We start from the raw sequence: 17,331 nt of genomic DNA on the forward strand, positions 1-17,331 counted from the left end.
CCTCAAATGAACTTGCCTCCACCACATTTCCAGGCTGTGCATTCTATATCATAACCTTATGGAAAGGTATTTTCTCACCTCACATTTGTTACCTTTGGAGCTCTTATTAAATAATTTGTTCCCACTCTTAGATACTTACAGTGTGGAAACAGGCCCTCCGGCCCAATAAGTCCACACTGACTGTCTGAAGAGCAACCCACCCAGACCCAATCCCCTACATTTATCCCTTCACCTAACACTACGGGCAATTCAGCATAGCCAATTCACCTAACCTGCACATCTTTGGACAGTGGGAGGAAACCCACGCAGACACGGGGAGCATGTGCAAACTCCACACAGACAGTTGCCTGAGGCAGGAATTGAACCTGGGTCTCTGGCGCTGTGAGGCAGCAGTGCTAACCACTGTGTCACTCTTTTAGTGGAAACCGTTTCTCCTTATCTATATACAGATTGCCCATGATTTTCAAAATCTATCAGAATTCTTCTTGCCTTCTTTTCTTCCACAACAGGAGAACACTCCCAAACTATCCTTACTACTGAAGTTCCTCATCCCTGGAGTTGTTCTAGCAAATCTCTTCTGCATGCTCTCCAACATGTCAAAATCCCTGCTAAGGTGTGGCGTGCAGCTATACACACCATTTCGTTCAGTTGTGATCTAACAAGTCTCTCCTTCCCAAAAGTAAGTTCCTCGAAAATAACCTTTGCTCCCAGATGATGCCTACCTCCAAAACTCCCTCTAACACTTCAGACAATACCAACTGACATATCCTGTCTCCCAAAGCATCCCAGTTTCCCAGATGTCTGTTTGCCTCTCCAACATTCCATCACCTGCATGCATTTTTCTTAGTCTACTATCCTGCCTCGGACTTGATGTGGCGGTGGGGATGGTTGGTGGCAGGTGCATTAGACAAGTGTGTGTTACACAATGAGGTACAAAACACATACTCAAAAATGTTCTATGTAGATGGCTCTGTATAAATGCGTAGTTCTTTCAGTTTGAATGGATGTATTTGTTTCTGCGTCTGTACTGTTGTTCTGAAGTCATTCTGTTTCTTCTTTCTGTATTCCTCTTTCATTCCATACTTTTTTCTTCCATGAATTACTACTTCATTTGAAGGTTGACAAAGAGGTTTCCTGAAGAATAAACTCAGATGTATGACTTTGGAAACCAATGTATTGAAGTAAAAAATTCTGTTCTCATTAATTTCAAATAAATATGCAGCTGCAGAGAAATACTGTATCAGGAATATAAGTTGTAGTGTGCATTTTTTAAACCCAGGTTCCCAGTAACTGATGAATAATTGAAAGGGGTTGTGACCTCGTGGGACATTGTTCACTGATGGGTGACAGATGGTATGCAGGTTTCAGAAAAGAAAAATGCAGTAACAAAGTGTTAAGATTCGTGTTGAAGTGTTGTATGCTGTAGTCTATTATTGTAACCAGCTGGGCATGCTTTTGAATTTTTTATGCAATCGACTGAAGTGGTAAGTGTTTTTTAAAATGTGAAGATTTACGCTGCCTGTTTCTAAATTTATAGGTGACATAATTAGCATTGGCGATGTTCAATTTAAGCTGAAGCAGCCAAAAAACCCTGAACTGGTACCCTTGAAACACAGTAAGTAAGATTATATTTTTTTCCCCCTTTACAATTATTATAAACATTTTTCTGGTTGTGTGCTGGTGTCTGTCATTAGGACTGCAATGGTACTGAAGGCGTTTAGGAGAACTGGTTTATTTAAAGATGTTATTAATTATTATGGAAATGTTGTCCTCACTGAATTGGGAACAAGTAAGTTTTATAAAAGTGGTTCTCAGTGTGTGGAATCACTTGGAAGAGAGAGCTCATGAGATTTTGCTCCAGTGGCATTGAAGGAATGATGTCGATGGAGGTCCCGATCAGGGTGGTGTGTGGCTAGGACAGGAACTTGCAGCTGGTGGTGTTCCAATGTTTCCAGGTGTTAGAAACTGCGGGTTTGGAAGACGTTGTTGAAAGAAACTTGAATTGTTGTACACTGCTGCCACAGTATGTCAGTGGTGAAGGGAGTGATCGTTGAAGATGGTGGGTGGGATACAGATCAAGTGGTTGCCCTTGTCCTGGATGATAACAAGTTTATTGATGGACCTGCACCGTCCATGCAGATGGAGAGTCATCTATCAGTCGGAGAGGGGGGTGATGGCATGTTATCACCAGCAGGAGTTTGCTTTGTTCATGACTGACCTGATTTCATGAGACTCCATGGGGTCAAGAGATAACACTAAGCGTTCACAGAGCAGTTACTTCCCAACTATATACCATTGTGCCACCACTTCTGGTTCTGTCATGCCAGTGGGACAGGCCGTCGCCGTGGATAGTGTGTATTGTCTGTAAAGTATTATAAGATTATGCCAGGCTGTTGTTTGATTTTAGGAGACAGTGAGGTCTGCAGATACTGGAGATCAGAGTTGAGAGTGTATTGCTGGAAAAGCACAGCAGGTCAGGCAGCATCCAAAGTGCAGAAAAATCAACGTTTCGGGCCGGAGCCCTTTGTCACAATTTTGCTTGATTTTGGCATTCGTTCCCAGATGTTAGTAAGGAGTACTTTGCAGGGTTCACAGGGTTGCGATTGCTGTTGCTGGGTTTCTGGTGCTTAAGTTAGTTCCTGGTGGTCTGTCCAATTTCTTTATTCTTTTCAGAGTTTTTTTATGTTTTAATGCAACTGAGTCAGCTATTTCAGGGGGTAATTAAGAGTCAACCAAATTGCTATGGGCCTGGCTGACTGAGCGTACAATATGTTTTCTTCCCCAAAGAACATTAGTGAACCAGATAGATTTTTACAACAATGGTTTCACAGTCATTCTTAAACCTAATTTGAGATCATCTGCCGATGTAAACCTAGTTCTCATTATCTAGATCTGTTTATTAATAGTACAGCAAATATACCACCATGCCATCACTGGGGATGTGATTGTGAACATGAACACACACTGGGCAAGTAATTGTGACAAGAACACGTCAGGAAAGCGTGAGTGTAGATGAACATGTCAACAAAGTGACATGTAGTGGTAGTGATTGTGAACAGGAACACACACTGGGCAAGTAATTGTGACAAGAACACGTCAGGAAAGCGTGAGTGTAGATGAACATGTCAACAAAGTGAGCGTGAGTAAGTGTGCATGACGAATTGAGTGTGAACAGGACCTCAGACTGGTGTTGGGCTGTGGGAGTGATTATCAACAGAATCTCACACTGGGAATGTGTTGCAGGAATTTGGAATATTTGGATGGTGATGTTGCTAAGAAGTCTTAACCAGGGATTGGACCCAGTATTTTCCTCGCATGAAAGACTTTGAACTCCCCTTGCTAACAGGAAAGCCACGTTCTAATTTGTAGTTAAGAACCACATGAATTTTCCACTTTGGGGCAGGAAGTATTTCAGAATACTGTCAATTTACCCTATCCATGCTCTTCCTGATTTTATAAATCTCTATAAAGTCACCCCTCAGTCTCCAATGCTGAAGGGAAAACAGCCCCAGCTTATTCAGCCTCTCCCTGTAGTTCAAATCCTCCAAACCTGGCAACATCCTTGTACATCTTTTCTGAACCCTTTCAAATTTCACAACTTCCTTCTTAATCAGAATTCAACAGCCAATAGACAAACCCTGTGAACAAATCCCACATCATTAGGAACTGAGCAATGTTTAGAAAGTGAGGGTTGTTTATCTCCTCAGTGAAATGTCCAAAGTTTGACCAAAGTCCAAAGTGATTTGTGGTATTATGTAATTACTGACTTCATCAGTTTTCTAGCTGCTATTCCTATTCTTTTTGCTGTAACTGCACAGGGATAGATAGAGGTTCCATGAGCCTGCAGCATCAGATGGACTATAATGGCCTGGGTCCTCTGCTGACCTCAGTTATTATTTCTATGTAGGTGAGAGTTGCACATGGGGACATGCGAATCCTTGTCGTGGCTGTTCCAAAGGAATTGCCTGGGAGACTGAATTTTCTGCAGGGCAATTTCTCTCTGCCTGGAATGTTTGGAAAGGCGCCATTTAAATCAGAAAATTCAAATAATTCCAAGTAAATTAAGTAACTAGTTACTTAGAAACTGTTTGACTATTAAATAAAATTCCTGAGTAACTATTCAACTGACCTGTGCTTATCCCACACATTGCCGCTAACTACGCCATCCTCAGACCCCTTACACCTCCCAAGACTGTGACCTGACAGCCTCCAGTACTCGACACCCCCTTCCCTGCTCCAGCTTTGACACACTCCTTCCATCATCACTGAACCTGACGTTCTTTGCCCATCTTTGGACCTGACACCAACTATTTATCATTTCCAAATGATCCCTGTTTCCTCCGGCTTCACATCCAAACTCCCTTACATTTACAGAATGTATTGTCTTTGCAAGAAAAATACAATGAAAAGTACTATTGCCCAATCATGGCACTTATGTTAATGATAGAAGTCGTAAGTAAATTCGTAAGTAACAATAAATGTAAATTAAAGACAAAAGTTCATCAAAGTCCACTTATGGCTTATGGCCTTGGAGGAACCTTATTAAGAAGGAAGTTGTGAAATTTGAAAGGGTTCAGAAAAGATGTACAAGGATGTTGCCAGGTTTGGAGTATTTGAACTACAGGGAGAGGCTAAATAAGCTGGGGCTGTTTTCCCTTCAGCATTGGAGACTGAGGGGTGACTTTATAGAGATTTATAAAATCAGGAAGAGCATGAATAGGGTAAATAGACAGGTCTTTTCCGGCAGGGGAGTCCAGAACTACAGGGCATTGGTTAAGGGTGAGAGGGGAAATATATAAAAGGGACCTAAGGGGCAATGTTTTCACACAGAGGGTGGTGCATGTATGGAATGAGCTGCCAGAGGAAGTAGTGGAGGCTGATACAAATACATCATGTAAAATGTATCTGGATGGGTATATGAATAGGAAGGGTTTGGAGGGATATGGGCCAAGTGCTGTCAAATGGGATTAAATTAGGTTGGGATATCTGGTGGGCATGGACGGGTTGCACCGAAGGATCTGTTTCTGTGCTGTACATCTCTATGACTCGAAGAGATGTTAACCACAGCTGGGCGCTGGAAAAACTGGACCGAAAGCCTCCAGCAGAGAAAACCATGACCAAAACTGCAAGTCCTGGATGAAAACGACACGCTCAGGATGGGAACAAGGGTTGAGAGTGGAGACAGTTGCAACTGGACCTTTGAATATGCTGAATTCACTTGATAGATATTCCTGTCATGTGCAGAACTGCATTTCTTGATGTTCTTGAGTGTACAGTGTATTTTGTGCTGGATGTTCTAAGTTGACTTCGGTTATTGTTTTGTATTCACCTGAATAACTTTCCTTAATAATTGTAAATGGATATTGATTCAAAAGTGCTCAAGATTAGGCTCTTTTCAATGTATCAGTTTCACATCTTACAAAGTTTTTTCTCACTTTGATATAATTTTAAGCTAAGATAATTGTGTATATTCCATCTGCGCTCCCGCTATCAGGAATAAGCAGTCTATGATTGGAAGCTGTACCAATTTGAAAAATGTGTGGCTGAACTTTCTAAAGATGCACGGTGGCACAGTGGTTAGCACTGCTGCCTCACAGCGCCAGGGACCTGGGTTCAATTTCCACCTCAGGCGACTGACTGTGTGGAGTTTGCATGTTCTCCCCGTGTCTGCGTGGGTTTCCTCCGGATGCTCCGGTTTCCTCCCACAGTCCAAAGATGTGCGGGTCAGGTGAATTGGCCATGCTAAATTGCCCATAGTGTTAGGTAAGGGGTATATGTAGGGGTAGGGATATGGGTGGGTTGTGCTTCGGCGGGTCGGTGTGGACTTGTTGGGCCGAAGGGCCTGTTTCCACACTGTAAGTAATCTAATCTAATCTAATGCAATGGGACTCTGAATTTTGATGTAATTGCTTACAACCAGATATCTTCTCTACACTGCTGGCCAGATCTCTAAGCAGCCCACCCATCAAGAAGACAACCCCTCGCTATTAACCAAAAAAAAAGTACTTGAAACTTTTCCCTGAATCTCAGTTCTTTTTTAGGCTCGGCCAACGTTTATTACCTATCCTGATTTGCCCTCGAGGAGGTGGGAGTGAGTTGTATTCTTGAACCACTGCAGTAGTGGCGTAGGAGCCTTTGTCCTTGAGATTGTCTAACAGGTTTGAGATTCTTGCTCCTTGTGTGGATAAGAGTGCGGGTTGTAGGGAGAATAAGAAAATTGACCATAGCAGCGTAGTACAGGGAGCCATTCAAGAGGGGAGAGAAGAAACAAATGTAGTTGTAATCTGGATTAGTATAATCACAGGAATAGACCCTGTTCTCTGTGGCCAAGGTAGAGCGTAGAACAGTACACGCCCTTCAGTCCACGATGTCGTGCCAATCTTTTATCCTACTCTAAGATCAAAGTAAACTACATACCTTATATTTTGCGATCATCCATGTGTCCTCCAGTCCAGGCAACATCTGGTAAAACTCCTCTGCACCCTCTCAAAAGCTTCCCCATCCTTCCAATAGTGAGGTGACCAGAACCGAACACAATATTCCAAGTGTGGTCTAACCAGAGTGTTATAGAGGTGCAGCACAACCTCGTGGCACTTATACTCAATCCCACTGCTCATGAAAACCAATTCACCTTTGCCTTCTTAACAATCCTACCAACTTGGGTGGCAACTCTGAGAGATCTATGGATGTGGACTCCAAGAACCCTCTTGCTCCACACTGCCAAGAATCCTGCCTTTAACCCTGCATTCTGCATTGAAATTCGACCTTCCAAGATGAATCACCTCATAATTTTCCAGGTTGAACTCCATCTGCCACTTCTCAGCACAGTTCTGTATCCTGTCAATGTTCCATTGCAACCTACAACAGCCCTCCACACTGTCCACCGCTCCACCAACCTTCATGTCGTCGGCAAACTTCCTAACCCACCCTTCCACTTGCTCATCAAAGTAATTTATAAAAATCATTAAGAGGTCCCAGAACAGATCCCTGCGGAAGACCACTGGTCACCGAGCTCCAGGCTGAATACTTTCCCTCGACTACCACCCCCTGGTTTTGTATGGGCCAGTCAATTCTGTATTCAGAGAGCCAAATTTCCCTGTCTCCCATGTTTCCTTACTTTCTGAATGAGCCTACCATGGGGAACTTTCTCAAAATCGAGAGCGTTGTGCTGGAAAAGCACAACAGGTCAGTCAGCATCCGAGGAGCAGGAGAATCGATGTTTCGGGCTTTAAGCCTTTTTGCTGCTCGAATGCTGCTGTGCTTTTCCAGCACCACACTTTCGACTCTAATCTCCAGCATCTGCAGTCCTCACTTTCTCCAAGGAACCTTATCAAATGCCTTACCAGAATCCATGTACACCACATCCGTTGCTCTACCTTCATCAGTGTGTTTTGTCACATTCTCAAAGAATCCAATAAAGCTTGTGAGGCATGACTTGTTGCTTACAAAGCCATGCTGACTATCTCTAATCAAACTATGGTTTTCTAAGCAATGATAAATCCTGTCTCTCAGAATCCTCTCCAACAATTTGTCAACTGCAGACATAAGATTGACTGCATTGTAATTCCCAGGATTATCTCTATTCCCTTTCTTAAACACCATTTGTCACGCTCCAATCATGTGGCACTACTCCAGTGGACAGTGAGGACGCAAAGATCATAGCCAAAGACACAGCAATCTCTTCCCTCACTTCCTGTAATAGAGTCATAGAGATGTACAGCATGGAAGCAGATTCTCTGGTCCAACCCGTCCATGCCGACTAGATATCCCAACCCAATCTAGTCCCACCTTCCAGCACCCGGCCCATATCCCTCCAAACCCTTCCTATTCATATACACATCCAAATGCCTCTTAAATGTTGTAATTGTACAAGCCTCCACCACTTCCTCTGGTGTGAAAAAGTTGCTCCTTACATCTCTTATATTTTTCCTCTCTTACCCGAAACCTATGCCCTCTAGTTCTGGACTCCCCCTACCCCAGGGAAAAGACTTTGTCTATTTATCCTATTGATGCCCGTCTTGTTTTTATAAACCTCTATAAGGTCACCCCTCAGCCCCCAGCAATCTAGGGAAAACAGCCCAGCCTATTGAACCTCTCCCTATAGCTCAAATCCTCCAACCCTGGAAACATCCTTGTAAATTTTTTCTGAACCCTTTCAAGTTTCAAAACATCTTTTCGATAGGAAGGAGACCAGAATTGCATGCAATATTCCACCAATGTCCTGTACAGTTGCAACATGACCTCCCAACTCCTGTACTCAATCCTCTGACCAGTAAAGGAAAGCATACCAAATGCCGCCTTCACTATTCTATCTACCTGTGACTCCACTTTCAAGGAGCTATGAACCTGCACTCCAAGGTCTCTCTGTTCAGCAACACTCCCTAGGACCTTACCATTAAGTGTATAAGTCCTGCTCTGATTTGCTTTCCCAAAATGCAGCACCTCACATTTATCTGAATTAAACTCATCTGCTACTTCTCAGCCATCTGATCAAGATTCCATTGTAATCTGAGGTAACCTTCTTCGCTGTCAATGAAGAACCTTGAGTATATCCCATCTGATCCAGGGGATGTATCTATCCCAATGTAGAGAGTCCTGATGTCTGTGTTCACAGCTTGCTGCCCGAGTTCAGGATCTTTCATCTGGGCTGCAGATAACCTTAAGTGTGAGCGGAAAGATGGAGTTGTCGTGAACTATGTAGTATCAATAATGTAGATTGAATGAGGAAATAGAAAGGTAAAAAGTTCTGCTGAGGGAATAATAGCAGCTAGGGGCTAAATTAATCACAGAACCAAAAAGATGATAATCTCTGAATTATTGTTGAGCTATAAGCTAATTGGCACAGGGTCAGCAACATTAAGGAGCTAAGCATGTGGCTCAAAGATCGGTATGGGAGAAACTGGTTTGAATTCATGAACATTAACACCAGTACTAATGGGGAAGGAAGGAGTTGTTCCAATTGGATGAGTTCCAGCTGAATCTTGCTCAGACCAGCCTTGTGGTGAATCACATAACTAGGGCTTTAAATTCATGTGCACAGAAAGTTATGGAAAAAGTTAAAGTGGTGAGATGGCTTAGTAAAGGTTATTAAAGTTCCAGAACAAGTAATAGTACAGAGAGTATGAAAATCTAACATTGGGTCAGCTTGAATAAGGACACAACGATGAGAAAGGGGGCAGTCAATGTAGGACTGGGGGTGTTGTACTTCAATCACATTATCTATGAAATAAGGTAAATGAGCTTATAGTGCAGATTGAAATTGGCAGATACAATGTGGTGGGTATCACACAGGCATGGCTGCAAGGGGATCAGGGCTGGGAACTAAATGTCCAAGGATATGGGTACTGTTGTAAGGGCAGGCAGATGGGCAGAGGGGTCGGTTGCTTTCTTAGTAAAAAAAATGAAATTACTTCAGAAGCAAAAAGTGATGTAGAATTGGAAGGAATCTGTGTGGATAGAGCTGAGGAACCACAAAGGAAGAAACTATCTGATGAGTTATGTACTGGCCTCCTAGTAACAGGCAGGATGTGGGGAAGAAAATAAATCAGGAGATTAATAAAAGCATGTAAGAAAGGCATTATTACAATAAACATGGGGGACTTCAATGTGCTGGTGAACTAGTAAAATCAGGTTGGTAGCGGATCCTAAGATAGGGTGTTTGTGGGATTTCTATGAGAGTGTCTTTTTTGGAGCAGCATATGGTAGACCCTAATAGGGAATGGGCAGTTCTGGATTTGGACTTTGCTGGGGAGCTTAAAATGAAGGAATGCCAAGGAGGCAGTGACCATAATATCATAGAATTCGCCTTGCAGTTTGAGGCAGAAGCAGGAATCAGATGATTCCATCTGATTGAGTAAATGTAACAACAAAGACATGGTTTGGAGATGCCAGTATTGGACTGGAGTGTGCAAAGTTAAAAATCACACAACAGCAGGTTATAGTCCAACAGGTTTATTTGGAAGCACTAGCTTTCGGAGCGACGCTCCTTCATCAGGTGGTTGTGGAGGACACAATTGTAAGACATAATTTATAGCAAAAGTTTACACTGTGATGTAACTGAAATTATATATTAAAAAATACCTTGATTGTTTGTTAAGTCTCACATTTATTAGAATAACCATGATAGTGGCACTTCTTTCATATGTAAATCGCAATTTTAAAAAAAAAGTTACATTCTCAGGTTAACTTTAACAATTGGTGTCAGCCCAGATAATGTGTTGAAGGTGTTAGCCCCCTGTGTGCTGTTGTCTGTGCCATAATGTTCAGACCGATTCTAATCTAAAAAATGAGTTAACAGTCTTGCATGGATTTATGCAGTTTTTGAGCAAAGTACAATGTAACTCTGCAAGTACAAATTCACCCCACACAAGTATATGTGTGTGTGTGTGTGTGTGTGTGTGTGTGTGTCAGGGGTGGGGGTGAAACTAACATGCTCATTCTAACAGATGAGAGATTTAACAAACAATCAAGGTATTGTTACATCACACTGTAAACTTTTGCTATACATTCTGTGTCTTACAATTGTATACTCCACAACCACCTGATGAAGGAGCGGCACTCTGAAAGCTAAAGCTTTCAATTAAACCTGTTGTTCTATAACCTGGTGTTGTGTGATTTTTAACTTTGTACACCCCAGTCCAACACTGGCATCTCCAAATCATCCACCACACCTCTCGCAAACTCCTCTATCAATTCCTGCACTAACTCTGCAACAGGCGGCACAACGTTGATATTCAGATGGAGTCCACACTCTCTGCCTGCACTCAGGAGACAGCAGTACTGTTACGGGACATTGCCAAACAGACAAGGCGATAAAACTACACCACGTACACGCACACCAAGAACAAGAAACTGGAGAAACTTGGCATTCTCACCAGTACTAGCGAAGCCCACCCTGGCACGACAGTGGATAACATTATCACTGCGGGGAAGTCCATTATCGGACAACACCCTGCGACTGGAAGAGATTGGAATCCTGAGCAGGGATCTCAATTTCTGCCCACCATCAAAATGGACTCCTTGGTTCTTGCAGCAGACATGGAGGAATTTATCTGATGAATGAGACTCCGGGAATTCTTTCAAGGTGCCAGCAGTGATCCCAATGAGTCTACTGACGAACTGGAACAGTCATCACAGGGATCCGTAGAGAAGCGACCAAAGAAGGTGTCAACATGGACCTCACCGGAGGGCCGCTGCCCTGGGCTTGACCTATATGCTCAAACCGTCAGGAAATATATAGATGACAGGTTCATCAGCCGTACCCACAAGGTAGAGCAAAACAACACCCGTTCACAACGCAATGCCATCCAGGCTCTCAAAACCAATCACAACATTGTCATCAAACCAGCAGATAAAGGAGGAGCCATTGTCATTCAGAATAGAATAGATTACTGCAAGGAAATGTACCGACACCTGAACAACCAGGAACACTACAGGCAACTACCGGCTGATCCAACCAAAGAATACACCCGAGAATTAAACACACTGATCAGAACTTTGGATCCAGTCCTTTAGAGTTCCCTACTCGCCCTCATCCCATGTACTTCTCGCATAGGCGACTTCTGCTGTCTTCCGAAGATACACAAAGCCAATACACCGGGACGTCCCATCATGTCAGGTAGTGGGACCTTGTGTGAGAACCTGTCTGTTTATGTCAAAGGCAATTTGAAACCCATTGTACAGGGGATCCCCAGCTTCAGTCGCAACACTACGGATTTCTTAGAGAAATTCAGCACCCACAGACAAATCAAACCGGGAACATTCCTCGTCACAATGGATGTTTCCGCACTCTACACCAGCATCCCCCAAAATGACGCATTGCGTCAACAGTCTCAGTATTCAACACCAACAACTGCCAATCTCCAAACACCATCCTACAACTCAACCGCTTTATCCTCGATCACAATGTCTTCACCTTTTTACAACCAGTTCTTCAGACACATGGAACAGCCATGAGGACCACATTTGCACCCCAATATACCAACATCTTCATGTATAGGTTCGAACAAGACTTCTTCTCTACACAGAACCTCCAACCAACACTATACACCAGGTACATTGACGTCATTTTCTTCTTCTGGACCCATGGCAAGGAGTCACTGATAAAAGTACACAGTGATAGCAACAAGTTTCATCCCACCATCAAACTCAACGTGGACTACTCTCTACTCTCATTCTTGGACACATGCATCTCCATCAAGGACGGACACCTTAGCACCACATTCTACTGCAAACCCACAGACAACCTCACAATGCTATACTTCTCCAGCTTCTACCAAAAACATATTAAAACGACTTTCCCCTATGGACAAGCCCTATATGTACACTGGGTCTGTTCAGATGAGGAAGAACGTGATGGACACCTGGAAGTACTCAGGGATACCCTCATAAGAACGGGGTACAATGTTCAACTCATCGACTGCCAGTTCCGACATGCCACAGCAAGGAACCATAATGACCTACTCGGGAGAAGACACGTGCTGAAACCAACAGGGTACCCTTCGTTGTCCAGTACTTCCTAGGAGCTGAAGTTGCAGGGGGCGGCACAGTTGCACAGTGGTTAGCACTGCTGCCTCACAGCGTCAGAGACCCAGGTTCAACTCCTGCCCCAGGCACCTGTCTGTGTGGAGTTTGCACATTCTCCCGTGTCTGCGTGGGTATCCTCCGGGTGCTCCGGTTTCCTCCCACAGTCCAAAAATGTGCGGGTCAGGTGAATTGGCCATGCTAAATTGCCCGTAGTGTTAGGTAAGGGGTAAATGTAGGGGTATGGGTGGGTTGCGCTTCTGCGGTTCGGTGTGGACTTGTTGGGCTGAAGGGCCTGTTTCCACACTGTAAGTAATCTAAATCTAAAAATTCTGTGTCTTACAATCGTATACTCCAGAACCACCTGATGAAGGAGCAGCGCTCCGAAAGCTAGTGCTTCCAGTTAAGCCTGTTGGACTATAACCCGGTGTTGTGTGATTTTTAACATTGTACAAAGACATGAGGGAGGAACTAGCTGCAGTTGCTTGGAAAGGGAGACTCTCAGGGTGGAGCAGGAGTTTCTTGGGATAATTTGGGAAGCGCAACAGAAATTCATCGCAAGTAAGAAGAAACATAGTAGAGGAAGGCCGAGGCAACGATAGCTGGCAAGGGAAGTCTGGAACGGCATAAAAGCAAAGGAAAAAAATACAATGTGGTGAAGGTCAGTGGGAAGCCAGAGATTGGAAAGCCTTTACAATCCAGCAGAGGATAATTAAAAAAGTAATAAGGCTGGAGAAAACTAAGTATGAGAAATGACAAAGGAACTCGAGAGTTACTTTGAATCAGTCTTCGTGATGCATGACGCCAGTAGCAACACCAGAACTTTGAGAGTCAGGGGCAGAGGTGATTGTAGTGACCATCACTACGGTGAAAATACTGGGGAAGCTGAAAGGTGTGAAGGTGGATAAATCACCCAGACCGGGTGGTCTGCACCCTCGCGTTCTGGAGGACATGTCTGAGGAATTTGTGGAGAAATTGCTAGTGATCGTTCAAGAGTCACTGAAGTCAGGCAGGGTCCCATAAGACTCGAAAGTGGCAAATGAAACACCCCTGTTTAAGAAGGGAAGGAGGCAGACGACAAGAAGTTATCGGATGGTTAGCGTGAACTCAGTCATTTGTGAAAATTTTAAACTCCATGATTAAGGATGAGATTGTTGTGTACTGGAAGTTCATGGTAACAAAGAAGGGTTGAGTCAGAGTGGCTTCGTCAAGGGAGGTCATGCCTGACAAATCTGTTAGAATTCTGTGAGGAGGTAATGAGCAAGTTAGACAAAGGACAGCCAGTGGACATAATGTATTTGGATTTCCAGAAGGCCTTTGACAAGGTGTCACACAATGGTTGCTAAATAAGATAAGATCCTATGGTGTTAGGGGCAAGGCATTGGCAAGATATAGGATAGACTGGCTGGTGGAAGGGAGAGAATGGGGATAAAGGTATCTTTTTTGCGATGGTAGCTGAAGTCTAGTGGAATGCTGCAGGGCTCAGTGTTGGGTCCACAACTATTCATGTTACATATTAATGATCTGGGTGAAGGAACTGAGGGCCTTATTGCAATGTTTGCAGATGACATGAAGATCGATGAAGGTTTAGGGATTGTTAAGCAAGTGGGGAGGCTGCAGAAGGACTTGGACAGGCACAGAAAGTGGGGCAAAAGTTGTAGATGGAATACAGTGGGAGAAAGTGTAAGGTTATGCACGTTGGCTGGAAGAATAGAAGCATAGACTATTTTCTAAGTGGGGAAAGGTTTCAGAAATCTGAAGCTCAAAAGGACTTGGGTGTCCTTGTTCAGATTGTCTTTCACATGTCGGTTTGGTTGACAGTGAGAAAGGCAAATGCAGTGTTAGCATTCATTTCAAGAGGGCTAGAAAATGAGCAGAGATGTACTGCAGAGGTTATATAAGGCTCTTGTCAGACTGCATTTGGAATATTGAGAGCTGTGTTTGGTGCCATATCTAAGGAAGGATGTGTTGGTGTTGAAAGGGGTCCTGAGGAGATTTACGAGAATGATCCTAGTGCTGAAAGGCTTGTCATATGAGGAGTGACTGGGGATTCTGGACCTATACTCGATGGAGTTCAGAAAGATAAGAGATGGATCTCATTGAAACTAAGAGAACACTGAGAGGCCTGGATAGAGTGAATGTGAAGTAAGTGTTTCCAACTAGTGGGAGACGAGGACCTGATAGTCTCAGAGTGAAGGGAAGACCCTTTGGAACTGAGAGTAGGAATTTTATTCAATTAGGTGGTGAATCTATGGAACTCATTTTTGCAGGAGGCTGTAGAGGCCAAGGCATTCAGTTTATTTAAGACAGAGATAGATAGGTTCTTGATTAGTAAGGATAAAAAGGGTTATGTGGGGAAGGCAGGAGAATGGGTTTGAGAAACGTGTCAGCTATGATTGAGTGGTGGAGCAGACTTGATGGAATGAATGCTTGAATTCTGCTCCAATATCTGATGGTCCTATAGTCCATTTGGTGCATGTAGACCCACAATGCCAGTGAGGAAGGAGTTCCAGGAGTTGAACCAGCCACGGTGAAGGCAGGATGATGTATGGTTTGAAGGAGAACTTGCAGGTGATGGTGCTCCTATGTACCTGCTGCCCATGTCCGTTAAGATGGAAGTGGACATTTGTTTGGAAGGTGATATCTGAGGAGCCTTGTTAATTTCTGTAGTACATCTTGAAGAAGATGCACACACTGCTGTTACTGAGTGTCGGTGGTGACGAGATTGGATATTTGTGGATATGCTGCCGATCACACAGGGGCTTTGTCCTTGATGGTCAAGGTCGGAGTGGTGCTGGAAAGGCGCAGCAGGTCAGGCAGCATCTGAGGAGTAGGAAAATCGACGTTCTGGGCAAAAGCCCTTCTTCAGTGCATTCTTGATAAAGGGCTTTTGCCCGAAACGTCAATTTTTCTGCTCCTCGGATGCTGCCTGACCTGTGCATTTCCAGGACCACTCTAATCTTGACTCTGATCTCTAGCATCTGCAGTCCACACTTTCACCTTGCCCTTGGTGTCAAGCTTTTTGAATGTTGTTGGAACTGCAGCCATCCCGGCAAGTGGGGGTATTCTGTCATGTTGCTGGTATCTTTGATGGTGAATAGACTATGGGGGTTCAGGAGGTGAGCACGTGCTGCAGGATTCCAAACTGACCTGCTCTTATAGCCAGCCTGCCCAGATCACTTTCTGGGCATTGATAACCCCACAGAGGATGTTGATTTCAGGGCATTCAGTGATGGTAATGCCATTTGAATGTTCAGAAGCAATGGTTAGATTCACAAAAGTTGGTGAGAATTGGTCGGCTGTGATGAAGTCAACCCATGTCATAACGGGACCAGAGTGTGGGGTTTGGGTAAAAAAGATTTGGAAGGATGTAATCAAGTTTTAAATTTAATGAACTCTATGCAGTTTCTGTTTTTGATTCAAATCACTGCAGCCTCTAGTTCTTAATATTGCATTTGATTCAGGCTAATTCTCACCCACTCCTATTCACATGATTATGTTACATGAATTTCTGTCAGCACAGCCTACTAATTTCCTCCTATTCTTAGCTTGCATGATCACTTATTCAGCTTCTCTTATGTCCTGGCTTCCTATCAGTAATCTGCCTACCCCTTTCATATCTCTCTCTATCTGGGCTCCATCTTCACTTATCCACTCACCTCTCTTCTCATCCCACCCTCCTCCCCCAAAAAAGCAAGAGGAATACCAATATTTTTTTCCCAGCAGTTTTCACTAATGAGGAGGGGTCACTGGACTCGAAACACAAACTCTGCTTTGTCCCACAGATGCTGCCAGATCTGCTGACTGTTTTCAGCAATTTTTGCTTTTGTTTCAGATCTCTAGCATCTGTAGTTCTCTTTTTTTAATGTTTGTGAAGCCTTCTCCAGTGAGTTGTTAATTGTCTATCACATTAAGGACTGACTGTGCCAGGACGAGAGGTTAAAATAGACTCATGTTTACAAACTCATCATTATGAATATCAACCAGTCAGTGATGAGCTTTCAATTCTGAAAAGATGGGCCTGCATGTCATGGCAGCATATTTATGAACTGTTCACATAGAACTACTAGTTTAAGGTCTAATCCTTTCTGATCTCCCTCTATACACAGAAACACATAGGATTAAAACAACATGGGTGTGATGGATGAGAGGACCATTGGGAAACCAGTTTTGTGCTCTATGTTCACATGATTTGCTGAAATGGTTGTTGTGCTGATCAGAACACTGCTTCTCAGTCTTTCTCCTCTGAATGCTTTCACTAATTTGTGAGAGACATAAGGTGGTTTGGTACAAACTTATAAAATAGTCTCTCACTTATTAAATAAAAGTCACACCAATTGTTGAAGAAAAGATAAACTCCTATCCTCAGGTTTGATGTCACTTTTACTGCAGAGAACAGAGAGAGCTGCAGAACTGGCCTGGAGGTCTGAAGGCTTCCTACTATCTTGTTGACAGCACCAAGCTGTTCAGCCACCTTACAAGCAAGCATGTAATTGTTGGCAGACAGAAGGCTTTTGTCATTGATAAAAGTTCATGGGCCATTCAGTTACTTATCAGCCGAATCTCTATTTGCATGCATTACAACTTGTCTGCAGAAAACGCTTCAACTGTTGTTTGACCGGGCAGTTTTGCTAATGGTGCTTACAATGAATGTCAGGTTATTTGCTTTTAAAAACTTGTGCAGTCCTTTTAAACTCCATTCTTTTCAGATTTTAGTCCAAATTAAAAATAAAATAAAAACAAGCAATCTTTATATAGGCATCTTATATAAGGTTACGGAACAGTTGTGTTTAGCTTATTGGTATCTTT

General features: G+C 43.4%; 1 protein-coding gene across 2 annotated transcripts in view; it reads left to right on the forward strand.

Annotated features, from left to right (window-relative positions):
* Positions 1-17,331, forward strand: part of vwa8 (von Willebrand factor A domain containing 8) — a 345,890-nt gene that overhangs the window by 1,495 nt on the left and 327,064 nt on the right. For both annotated transcript variants that reach the window (XM_060833282.1, XM_060833283.1), the window contains exon 2: positions 1,538-1,615. In XM_060833282.1, coding sequence (XP_060689265.1) covers positions 1,538-1,615 — 78 coding nt within the window. The remainder of the gene's footprint in view (positions 1-1,537; positions 1,616-17,331) is intronic.

This window comes from Hemiscyllium ocellatum, chromosome 12, assembly GCF_020745735.1.
Source record: "Hemiscyllium ocellatum isolate sHemOce1 chromosome 12, sHemOce1.pat.X.cur, whole genome shotgun sequence".
Lineage (NCBI taxonomy): Eukaryota > Metazoa > Chordata > Chondrichthyes > Orectolobiformes > Hemiscylliidae > Hemiscyllium > Hemiscyllium ocellatum.